Source organism: Dicentrarchus labrax, unplaced genomic scaffold (genome assembly GCF_905237075.1).
Source record: "Dicentrarchus labrax unplaced genomic scaffold, dlabrax2021, whole genome shotgun sequence".
In the NCBI taxonomy this organism is placed as follows: domain Eukaryota; kingdom Metazoa; phylum Chordata; class Actinopteri; family Moronidae; genus Dicentrarchus; species Dicentrarchus labrax.
Window position 1 is genome coordinate 14,906,638 of NW_026136705.1, and position 12,986 is coordinate 14,919,623.

General features: G+C 36.4%; 2 protein-coding genes across 3 annotated transcripts; one reads left to right on the forward strand and one right to left on the reverse strand.

Annotated features, from left to right (window-relative positions):
* The first annotated feature begins 3,054 nt into the window (after window positions 1–3,054).
* Window positions 3,055–9,545, forward strand: LOC127364500 (claudin-15-like). Of its 2 annotated transcripts, none has more exons than XM_051402100.1 (5): window positions 3,055–3,431; window positions 6,679–6,843; window positions 7,654–7,735; window positions 7,861–7,971; window positions 8,061–9,545. In XM_051402100.1, the coding sequence occupies exons 1-5, from the start codon at window positions 3,215–3,217 to the stop codon at window positions 8,158–8,160; spliced, it is 675 nt and encodes a 224-aa protein (XP_051258060.1). In that variant the 5' UTR covers window positions 3,055–3,214; the 3' UTR covers window positions 8,161–9,545. The 2 variants fall into 2 exon arrangements, with proteins under 2 accessions (XP_051258060.1, XP_051258061.1); XM_051402101.1 differs by lacking the exon at window positions 3,055–3,431 and adding an exon at window positions 4,769–5,249.
* Window positions 9,546–10,223: 678 nt separating this feature from the next.
* Window positions 10,224–12,933, reverse strand: sat2b (spermidine/spermine N1-acetyltransferase family member 2b). Its single transcript, XM_051402103.1, has 6 exons — window positions 12,761–12,933; window positions 12,565–12,616; window positions 11,168–11,251; window positions 10,813–10,914; window positions 10,599–10,639; window positions 10,224–10,470 (listed from the first exon to the last, which is right to left on the reverse strand). Exons 1-6 carry the CDS (start codon window positions 12,821–12,823, stop codon window positions 10,291–10,293), a joined length of 522 nt encoding a protein of 173 aa, XP_051258063.1. The 5' UTR covers window positions 12,824–12,933; the 3' UTR covers window positions 10,224–10,290.
* Between the last annotated feature and the right edge of the window lie 53 nt (window positions 12,934–12,986).

Consider the following 12,986-nt stretch of genomic DNA (forward strand, 5'->3'; position numbering starts at 1 on the left):
GATCTAACTTTACATGTTAATCTTAAATTAACACAAGGAGTGGAATTCAGCAGTAACAGCATGTGGATGTGTGATTATATTTAATCACATGACTTTGTCAGGTATCTCTCACTTGCAAATCAAGATATGAATCTGAAGAATGTCCATTTTACTTTTACACAATTTCACAAACAGCTATGTTCTCCATTAGCAGCATTTTTGTTCACCTCAAAGTTTCTGCTTAAAGGTACTAGAACTAAACGCAAAGTTCAGTTGAGGCAAATGGGGATGTCCATTAGTTTTGTAGATATTTGTTCTTAAACAATCACAAAAAAGTCATGGGATCACCATCGTCACTAGGATTCATCCTCTGGGCACCATCGATGACAATCCATCCAATAGTTGTTGAGATATTTCAGTCTGAACCAAAGTGGTGGGCAAACAGAGTGACATTGCCATCCATAGAGTCATGCGGCTATAAAATCTGTAAATCAAATTAAATGTTGCATTACACCAGCCCAGGCCTGCCATTCAAATCCAATCGATCATATTGATTGAAGCAGTGACACCACCGAAACTCAACAACAGTACACAAATACTGACTGTTCAAAGTTATACAAACATCACATTATTTAAACAGCTTTTACTCAGAGCACATTACTGAACCCACACATTAATCATAATCTAAATTTAGCTCAGTGGAGAATTGCACAAAGGTTTGTTAAAATAACGTAATATTTTTAATTAAAAAAGTCATTTTAATGGATAACAAAAGAGATGGACTGTTACTGTTGCTAATGTTGTGTAGCATCATAATCACACCATGTCATGAGCTGCTGTTTGATTCACTTATTTTATGTGAGTAGATTTAAGAATAATCAAAGTAACTGAAGAAAAAAAAATTTTTATTTAAAATGCTGAAGTAGTTATGTGCTAGAAAAAAAATCTGTATTCACTGTCTCACACACACATAACAGTTTTTTTGAATCAATGTAACTTAATGTATGTAATTTATCATTCTAAACGTTTTTCCTTTTACCTGTTGAGTATTTATCTCATTGTTCAGTGTTTACCTCTAATTCTAACCACAGTCACAGAGATGTCAAGAAATTACAAGATTACTAATCAACGAAGATTAACTCCAATTATATTAATATATCACATTTTTTGTCAAAAAGGACAAACGAAACCCTCTGTGAGAATACAATGGATATTTACGCCCAGAAAATTCCCAGTGAATAATTATTGTAATAATTCTTAAAAGCTAGGGTAGGTAACGTTGGGGGAGTAGCAAGAGACAGCTAGATTTTGAAGGTATCCAACCAAAAAATTCCATCCCCTCCCTTCAGGTCTCCCTCCAAAGCCACTCCCCCAAAATACATTTCCATGCACATTGAGTGCATGCGGAGCAAGCCAATGATTTCATTTGGGCCAAACAAAATGATTGGGCCTGCAAAACCCATAGATAACAGATAGCACGTTTTTTTCAGAGCATTTTATTTACTGATTGGTTTTGGGACGTGAAGAGAATTTCAATATAACAAAAAATGCTTCTGAAATACATTAGTGTTATTAGTTATCCTAGTTTTAAAGCAGTTTACCTTTCCACTGAACGGTCAGTTGCAATTGTCTATTAGTACCCGATCTTACATTAATTCAATGTTTGAAATCAAATCATTGACAAGTTGAAAATCATCATAATCACAATAAAAACATGTATTTGCTCTTGGTTAAGAAGTTGATATGACCTTAATGCCAATGCTGACTTCTGGTCACAGCCGGTGCCAGGGGCTGAAAACCAAAAACCACTTTGGGTTCCTTTTAAGTGAACTCTCCCTTTAAGCAGGGAGGTCAACGCGGACATAACTGAATAAATACTTCAGCTGACTGAAGGTCAAGGGAATAAAATATTAACAGATGAAAGATTATGAGTTAAAGGCTGAATGTCTATTCAATACTGTAAGTATATGACAGTACTTTGAACTGTGCTACTGATTACTGGTTGGCAAAAGAGAATCCACATTTGATAAGATATAGACTGTAAATGATGAGTTTGAAGTTTATCATAAACAAAGAATCACTTGACTAAAACAAAGGGTAAACATCTCTGTTTACTTTTAAAAGTAATCTGGATAGAGTATTAGGCAGTGCGTAATGACTCAATACAAAATTGTGCACTTATACATCAGTACTTGCATTTTTGCACACTTCCTGTGACTTAATGTATAGAGACAACCAATTAATTATAGGGGTGTGTTTTAACCGCCTGGTCTTTGGCCAACTTCTTTTAGGTGACAGCACTGTACTATGTCAACACAACATTTCCAAAGAACAGACATCAGACATGTTAAATCTATACGCTCCAGTATAAAAAATGGATTTACAAAGAGCTAGACTTTCAACGCATCTTTTGTCCCGCCGTAGACTTGTTAATGCTTAACCAGTACTAAAATAGACACTTTCTGCCTTCAATAAATCATCCACCAACAGTGTTTGCTCTGCCCTCTATTCAGTATTTCTACATTAGTATTTGCTTATGTAACTTGAAATGACCTCCCTAAAGCTACCAATTTCTTAAAAGGGGATACAGACAAGAGGATAAGATGATGTGAGCAGCCAAAAAAAGAATATACCCACAGAGTAAATTTACAGAACAAAGAACATCACTTCATCAGATGTTTCCCATTTATTCACCACATCATGAATCTTTTCTCTGATTGGCTTATTTAATCATGCATATAGTTCTAAAACATTTTGCAATTATGACTCTTAAGAGGCTTCTTAAAACCCTACTACTGAATAAAACAATGTATTGTTTGTGAACTGTCTGCAGAAGAAGCTTCAAAGCAATTAGTGCAAAATGATACAAGTCTTTTAAACTCTTGGCTCATGGATTTAAAGCTGTGATGAGTGTTTTACAAGAGATTATCTACCTCCAGTACCAATCAAAAGAGAGGAGAAAAAAAATCTCATTGTATACTTACATTTCTATGGTAACACGCCAGGCACGTGAAATGTCATCAATTTTGGGCGGGAATAGCAGACTTATAATGTAGCTACAGCCAACAAATCAATGTTCAAATTAGTCCAGGTTTGAGTGCATGAGAGAAAAAAAATCCTGAGTCAGTTCTCACACTCCCAAAATGTATATCAGATACAGAAGTTGCGAATAGAGCTCCTCACACAGGCAATATCTATTACTTTTGCTAATTATTAATAGAAAATTACTTTCAAGATGAAAGAGATCATCGAGGTTATAGCACTTTTCCTAGGTTTTGCAGGCTGGATAATGATTTTCATATCACTACAAGATCAGTATTGGAAAGAATCCACCACAGATGGCAGCGTAATTACAACCTCCACAATCTATGAGAACCTCTGGATGTCTTGTGCAAGTGATTCAACAGGAATCTACAACTGTCGTGACTTTCCATCCCTTTTTGCTCTTCCAGGTAAGTAAAAGTAGAAATATAAATTGTTTAATAGTCTGTTAGTGATCATGAACGTACACAAGATAAGTCACTTCATTTGCATTTGTTGTTAAAAAAAATTAAAATATGACTGCTACTGGTAATTAATAACAGTTTGCTTGGACTTCTGTTAATATTATTCACAGTATAATTTATGCCTTCAGTTATTTCTCTGATGATTTAGCTTCATGTAATAGCTGAGTATGCATTTTCTAATCTCCAACGTCATACTGAGAGACATACAGCTCTTGATTGAGGCATGTACTTTTCTTCTTGTAGAGTCTAAATTATCATAACCTATAAATTCGACCAGACAGTCCAGTCTTAATAAAAATAAAAATTACAGACATACGTCTGTGCTGTAATCTTCAAGGGTTTGACTAAAAGCAGCAGCTGTTTAATCCAAAATTTGTGAAACTTTCAAAGGTTATTTTTATTGAAGTTACTGAGAGAAGGATTCCACTTTACTGACATTTCTAAAAACATGGATTGTAGTAGATTACATTATTTCTTTTAGGTGTAAACAGTACCAGCTGAAGAAAATGACTTCATAAACCTAAAACAAAATCATTATAAGTCCATAAGATTATCATTACATTGTACAGGTGCTTATTTTTCCACTGTATGCATTGAATTCAATGCAATGCATGTTGGACATCCATTGAGCACTGACATTTTACACATGGTAATTGCATACTGTATTTAATAAGCAGTTGAGTCAAGCTATTTTTAATTCTTGCAAGTGGTACTTCATTCTTGATGAGACTGTTTAATATAATTTAATACAGTGGAAATCCACTAAAACTGTTTCTTTAGAAATGTCCATAAAGTCAACATTGACTTAAAGCAGTTAAGTCAAATGGTTCGTATTTCTTGTGTTTGGGTTTAAATCATTTGCAATAGAGAAAAAGGGTTTTTCTATGTATGGCCAAAAGGTTGCAGTGGTAGTTCATCACCATGACGATAACGACTGATAACAAACTACATTTGTTAAGCTAATGAAGACAAGTCTTTTGGGTTCATTTGTCAGACAAGCAAACAGGTTTATCTGAAGAGCAGCAAACGTGGTCATCTGCAGGTCAGTGTGTAGTGATGCACCCTAACCCCCTTAAGGCCACACACTTCCCCATCATCCCTCGGACACAGAGTGAAGTGACGAGCCAAAACCTGTGATGAATCCCATCAATAACGGTTTGGTATTATTGACACAGTGTTCAAAGCAAGCGTCAAAAGCTGACAAATAGCTTGAAGTCTATAGATGTTAGTAAGCAGGTTGGAAGGTTGGACTTCACCTCTCTGTTGTCACTTAAGTTGGGTAAACATTTGGAGTCTTTGAAAAGGTTCAATAGAGCTGATAATAATAGTGGAAATCATAAGTGGCTGTTTGGAATTAATCATTGATTTGTAGTTTCTGTAGCATCTTAGCTCGGTGGGTTGGTGAGAATCGGTCTGGCACACTGAACCTTTGGGGCCAACAAATCCACACGTTTGTGCAGGGAGATAGCTCGGAGAGTCAACATTTGTATAAAGTGTTTCTCGCTCTGGATAACTCTAAACGGGTAGGACAGAAGAAACAAGGAAATATGAATGCCATAGTGGAAGCTTTTGCCTTCTTCCTGGGGTTTCTGGGCTGGCTGATGGTTGGGGTCGCACTTCCAAATCGATACTGGAAGGTCTCTTCAGTGGATGGTAACGTTATCACCACATCAACCATCTATGAAAACCTATGGATGTCCTGTGCAACTGACTCTACAGGAGTTCACAACTGCCGGGATTTTCCATCTTTGCTCGCACTTAATGGTATGTGGCCAACACAGAAATTGTTTTATAAGTATTGATGACTACTTATCTGGCTTGAATGCTAATCCACCCACTCAAACAATGAGATTATGAAAACTGTGACAGGTCAAACAAGAAAGACTTTACTCTTCAAGCACCTTTGTTTAAATGTTGTACAGGGAAAAATGGCTTTTGTAATAGAGCGCCTAACAAAAAATGTGTAAAAGGTTGGAAATGAGCAATAAAACAGTTTGACCCTAAAAGATTCATATTGAATTCTGTTGAATCCCACTGGATCAAACCCAAAAGTGGAGTAAAGGCTGTCCTTATTTGCCATTGCTTACCTTGATCAAGATGGGATCTTAGTGTACCTTTAAAAGCCTATCAGGAGCATTCTACTGTAGTGGCTACAATATGTAGTAAAGAGGGGTAATATACAGTAAGATATGATAAGATGAGAGAGGACAAGCAATCACAACCACATTGAACCCAGACAAATACATACTAATAAAATAAAAAAAAACTTCTATTAGCCAGAAAACTTTTCTAAGAACTAATTTCAATTCCAGTTAGTTGGAGTCTGTTGACTACTTTGGCCGAAACTACCTGTTGAGGTATGAATTCAAACATTTACCAGGTGATACAATAGACAAGTGCTGTATGCCCAGCCCTAGTCTTAAGCCCTGAGGTAAAACTTTTGTCAAGCCTTCATCTCATCAATGGCAGAAACGTGCTTTCCAGTCCACACATACATATATGTTTCTGTTTTGTTAAGATGGGGTATAGAAAACTAAGAACTTCCCTTACTGACACAGAGATATATACAACTATAACCTTTTTTTATTGATTGTAAAGTACTAAATGATTACTGAGACAATAACTTTGTTTTCAGTGTTGTGGCTGAAGTTGTATTTTGTAGGCTTTCCCCACTAATCATGTCAATAGAGCCTGTTAGAGGGGTTTGTGTTCTGGGTGGTTCTGGGTCTGTACCCATGAAACCAGGGTTACTATCAGTGAGCTTCTGAGGGGACTCACCACCATCGATTTTCACAGCAGCCATTTTGACACGAAATAATAGGGTAAACACAGGGGTTACCAATGATACTAATCAGGGCTCTGTTCCATTTAGGTCAGACAGAGTCAGGGTGCTGCAGTTGTGCATGTTGGTTCACTGGAAAGGCTCTGCTACAGTAAATGGAACGTAACCTTAATTAGTGTCATTAGTAACACCTTACTTTCAAAATGGCTGCTGTGAAGAATGTCTATAGCCTTATCTTGTTCTAACAAGTCATCTCTGTGGCTAAAGCATGCATTTCTAACACAATGAGAAACATTGCTTTTACTGATGCAACTATGCATTTGATTTGTTTCAATGCTCATATTGTAAATATATTGATCTATGTCTTGAACGTGTTGTTATAAATAAATGTACTTCTTTGTTTGCGCACAGGATACATTCAGGCCTCCCGAGCACTCATGATCGCTGCCATTGTGTTTGGGACGTTTGGGCTCGTGGCTACCCTCGTAGGAATGAAGTGCTCAAAAATAGGAGGAGAAAACTACGTCCTTAAAGGGAGAATCGCTGCAATTGGAGGAGTGTTCTTTTTACTACAAGGTAAAGGACTCAGGGATGGCTGTAATGGCCATGTAACAAAAAAAGCATGAGAAAATGTTTAGTCAGAAGTCACTTTAAATTAAGAAAGGTCCCTGTGTTTATAGTATTTACTGAAAATGTCCAGTCCCTAGGAAAACAGCTGTAAACATTACAAATATAGTCTCTGCAAGGGTTTTACTGCAAGATTCACGAGAAATTGATTTAAGATAAAGAGTCTAACCTCATCTTAACACAAAACACCTGGAAAGGTAAATCATGTCTAGTACTCCAATCTCTGTGTACAGAAGACAGCCTATCAGAAAATGGCTCACCAGTTCAAAAGGTTATCCTTACTCTAACAAACCTGCTGATGCACAATAGGTACTTGGATTGTGGGAATAGGTCACACTACGTAAAATACAGAAAGTGAAAAAAAAATGACTCTTGTTATTTATTTCAGTTTAATCTGAAAAGCTTTTAAATATTATTAATTTTTATTTTAACAGCCTAGTAATCGTCTTCTATTAAGATAGAACTTGTAGAGTGATTATAAAGGAGTTGTAACTCCTTGCAACAAACTAATTTATGCAGTTGTTAGCAGGAACTTTTGCTTCGTATGACTGGCCTCATAAATCATGTTTTATTATTGCATAAATGGTTTTAGCCCCACCAGGTTTTAAAGTTTTACTCCTAACATGACATTACTTTAGTATCTACAAACTCTCTTCAAACCCTGAAAAGGTATTGACCTTCTTCATTTTATCTTAGCTTGGAACTGTTGTTTGCATTGAGAATACATTGTACTTTTCTAAAGTAAATAATGTTTTGTAGGGATCTGCACCATGATTGCTGTATCTTGGTATGCAGCCAACATCACACAGCAGTTCTTTGACCAGTTTTATCCAGGGACAAAGTAAGTCAATACAATCTGCATCAGTATTTCAGCGGAACAGAAGCTGAATGATAGAAAGTGACGTTGTTGGTCGCAGTAAACGCAATAATAATAATTACATTTTGTTAAATTTTACTCTATTACAGGTACGAGATTGGAGAGGGCTTGTATATCGGCTGGTCGTCAGCCATACTTGCCATTTGCGGAGGTTCATGCCTGATGTGTGCATGCAAAGTCAAAACACCCAATGAAAAAATGTGAGTGTGTGTTGCTGAAACGTTTCCTGTTCATTCACTTCAGAATTGAAGCATATTCTCATGACAGAAACACGTCTTCTGTGTTTTAGATCATATCCATACCAACCACCCTCTAGAGGACATGTCCTGTCAACTGTGGGAACGTCTCAGTCTGTCCCAAGCAACTATGGAAGAAATGCGTATGTCTGAAAGGGTATTGTGTAGGAGAGAAGGCCGACTGGATTTGAGTCAGTCCACCAGATAAGATTGTTTTAAGAGAAAATGAACAATTACTGATAACATTATTCTCAGTATACTATGAGAGGGCAGCATTTACAATGGGAAACACCTATAGACTTATGATCACTGTAGTATAGAGCACTAACCAAGATCTGCTTTATCAAATCTGAACCTTAGTGATATTTACTATATATGAATTTGTATTGTTTATGTATTGTGAAAATTGCATATATGTACCTTCCTAACTTGCTATGGGCTTATCAAGAGAAACTGCAACATAATGAAAACTGTGACAGTACAAATGGAAAGCAATGTTTTACAGTGTTGATCACTGCTTTAATTTAGACTAAGTTTGACGAATACAATGTACATAACACATACTCCTACTTAAGATGTCCAGAAGGTGGTGGGAATCCCAATACAGGACCATTTTCTATCCCAATAGCCTTTAATAACCAAACCTTTACACATATTTACTTTTGTTTTACTTTATTTTAATGATTACAGGATGAGTTAATTGCAAGAAAGCTAATTAATGTGAAAGGAACAATCTGATCCTCTGACCATAGGGCATACTACTTTGACATTATTTTTAAGCTTGCAAAAAACTTGTTTATGACTTTTTTTACTTTAACTAGGACTAGGAACACACGACAATCAAACATATTTAATCCTCAGATCACCTTAAACTGTTGTGTTGTGTTCAAGTTTGTATAGTATATTAAGTGATCAATCATTTGTTATACCTGTGTATCCTTGAACCTCTTACACAAAATGTAACACACATTCAGAATAATCCATAGTGTTAACAGCTGAAAAAGCAAACGAAATGAGATTGCCATTCCAGAAATGTCTGCAATCTACGTGATAAATAATCTGGATGGTTTTAGAACAAAATAAAGTGTGGTGGCACGGGTCTGGTCTACTGCAAGTACTGGTCCAGTATACAGTACAATCACATTATAAGAAGGGTTTCACCCAGTGTTATTTTATTGTGATTCTCACCTCTGAACCAGAACACTTGAGTAACAGAGTTAAAACACATGTAAATATAGCCTGTGTAGGTTATGTGCATTTTAAACTTTTTTTTTGGCACATATATGTATGTATATGTGTTTATACATTTATATGTGTCCCACTGTTTGCTTCTGGGTGATTTTAAAGGTGTTCCTCTTCATTTAAGTATGTTTTATACACAAATAAATATCATTGTCAGTGACAAAACCATAGGTATATAAATGAGAGGTTATGATTTCCAATTGAGTGCTGACTGGAGCTGTTGAGCAATGTGACTCAATATCATTATTAAGAAATACCAGTTCACATGTTTAAATAAAGAGTTTTGGGTTACAGAGCTTGTTTGCATACTATCCTTTACTTTGACTCCTTTAATCAAAGCAGCTTACAGCTAAGATTGTTTTCAATACACAGAGCTGAATGTATGGCCCAATTATCCACAGCTCACTCACACTTTCCAGAGTTGTCAAATTATATAATGACTCATCAAAGACGGGCCATTTTCAAGAGAAGCCCAGCTGTGTTTGACTCACTTCTTTTAAAGAACCTCATGTGCTTTGTCTTCATCAGGGAAAAGATCATGCAGAATTATTAAGTGCATTAGTTGGTTAAATATGCCACCTACTGGAATGATATGGTGTCACATCTGAGATTGGACTAGGTCAAATCACATTGTACTGTCTTCACCCAGCATCACTAGGTGTTGTAATCCTGTCTGATGAAGGCAATCTGTTGTTTATTTTTATTCATCAAGTGTTGATAGAGATATAAACATTTGCAGGCAATTATGTGACTCTGCACTAAAAGGTGAAAGTTTAACTATATGCAACCATAGCTGCAAAATGAAGGAAGGTTAAGAGTATTTAAAATTTCTAAATTATATGTAGCTCCTAGTATAATTAAGGGTAAAACCAATATTTACTAGGAGATATTGTTTTGTTTCATTGTCAAACAAGGTAGAGAGGAACCAGGTACATGAAGATTATTTTGGCACTGACTGTTATAAAGGGTGAACATTTATGGTAGAAAACAATCCAATCACATTTTATTCGCAGCATGATGCACGTTTTCCTTGGCAAAGGTCTAATCTTTAGGCGCTTCATTTGCTAAATTGTCCAGGTTTTGTCCATCAAAGCGTATAAAGTGCCAGCCTTCACTGACGGTGAGATCCTGAGCTCCTTTAGCAGCATAGAAGTCCCGAGAGGGAGTATTCCAGTCCAACACAGACAACTGCAGGCGCACACACTGCTTCTTCTTCCCCACCTGAGCAAACAAAACAGTCTCGGTTAATCATGTATCCCATGCTATCTCACAGAAAGAGCCACAATACTTTCGAATGTCTTACATTTAAAAAAATTACCATTTGCTTTAGTGGTCAAAAACATTCTTACCTCAGCAACTTTGCTCAGTAAACCCTTGCCAATGCCATTTCCTGTAAAGTAAATCAATAAAACAACAACATATTTTTACTTGGGAACAAAGAAATAAATTCAAACAAACAAAGTCAACACTAAGAAATTATGTTTCACACAACTAAGCAAGTACACACACAAAAAGAAATATTTAATTTTTAGTCTTTGTACAACAATTCAACACATATTTTACCTCTGAATTCTGGCATCACATACAGGTCTTCCATATATACTGACCGTCCCTTCCATGTACTGTAAGTGTAAAAGTACAGGGCGTATCCGACAATTGTGAATCCTATATGGACAAAAAGAAACAAGCAATCAAATAGACAAGGAGGAAGAATGTCAGAAAAAATATAAACCACTACAGCTATAGTGGACGTTTGTGATCATTTAATCAGTCTAACCGGCAGGACTAGCCACCATAACTTCTTGGAGACTAAATAGGCATGTCTAAACAGCAACAGCACAGACCTTTTATTATCTGAGTAAGATGCAGACATGTTGATTGCTGGCTGACAAGGAAGACTGGAATGGAAACACTTCACCTTCTCTAGATTTATGCTCCTCAGGTACTTCTGCAACGAGGCATTCAAAGAAGGGATTCTGGCAGAAACCGTCCCGCTCCAGTTCTAACATGTAAAACAAGAAAAGACAATTTAACCAAACACAAAAATGTTTCTTTCCATTAGAAGTAATATTGGTCATCAAGATCCAAGTGACAAACACATTTAAAACATCAATACTTAAGACACTTGAAGAATAACTAAATATTTTTTCTTGTTTAATTATAATAGCTAAAATCCAAGTACATGAGGACATTGCTACATTTGGCACAAAAATAGTTTGTAAAAGAAAATATTACTCCAGCTGTGGATCACATCCTTCTACTGTACATCTCAAACATTGTTGAATGCATTTCCTACCTCACAAAACTTGCAAAGTCATGTCCCTGATTGTTTCTTCTTCTAGTCCTCTATTATGGGCACATTGCTTCCCATATGGCGTATTATACTGCCATCAATCATTGATACGTATTCTCTTCAGTCATTAGAAATGTCTATAAAGTCATCCATGTGCTCACGGTATGCAGCATACTTGTGAGAACCTGGGATACAAACAATCCGGGGATCCGCTCATCAAAACGTTGCTCTACAGCGCCACTAGTGGTCACAAACTTAACAAGGTACCTTTAAAAGTACTGTATGTACTGTAGACATCACAGTCGTACTGTACTGTCTGACTGCTGTTTTAATGTTCACCTGGGTTTTCCAAACAGACACGTGGTACTCAAGCAACAAATCATGATACAGTTATAAGGGAGACTGCTTGTAGTAAGAGTAATTCATCTGGAAACTGAACTTACTTGATAAATGATAGATGACAGAAAAGAGCAGGAAGAACTGCCATTGACCCTGCCCGCCCATACAACCACACACTGCACACAAGTGTGATCTCGGTACAGCTACTGATGAGTGCACTCCATTTATTATTTACTTGTGTCTTTGTTGTATTACTCTATAATAACTAATCTGACACTGTACATTGTACTCTTCAGACACAAAGTTGCAAATCCAAAAGCAGTCCTATTGACTGCCACTGGATTTACATATATACACTATAGATCTTTTTCACATCATAGACCATAATAATAAAGCCATAGAAGGAAAAACACAGGTGTAATTGTCAGCATTAATAATGTTATGAACTCATTTAGTTAAACCAGTTTCTGTACGTGTTGGCTCACTGTTGTGGTTTCCTGACACACTCAAATGGAAGTTTCACCTATTCATTCATAAGATATTATTGTAGCCTGCGGTCCATTCATACAAGGAATAAAGCTGAGGCTGAGACACCGACCTTCAGCACACTTTTCATTTATTTGCTACGTTTTTGTTTCATTCAGTCTCAGCTGGTTGAGTTTTATTTATATTGTAAACATTACCTTCATGAGAAATCTTCACTTGGTCGGGCATTTTTTCATAAACCGCTAACTCCTGAGAAAAAAAGGTGGATTTCATTCAGTTGTGTGTGAATGTATGTAATCTGGCCTTCGTTAGACAAACATACCAAAGGACATTTATCAGTTCATTGCAACACCACGTTATTGTACTGTCCGGTTAGCTTCGTTACACACTCACCAATATCATTCTAGAGATTTCTTTGCAGTCGTCTTTTGTTGAAGCCCGTATTTTGAAATTCATGTCTGCGGCAGGAACAAAATTAAGGTTTTCATCTACCACAGTCCACACTTAGTCCTTACTTTCCTCTACCTCAGAGAGAAATCAAATGAGTAACTACAAACCCGCGTCTAACACACTGAATACACAGGAAATACTTCCGGTGGTGAATGTTATTCTTCAAAAT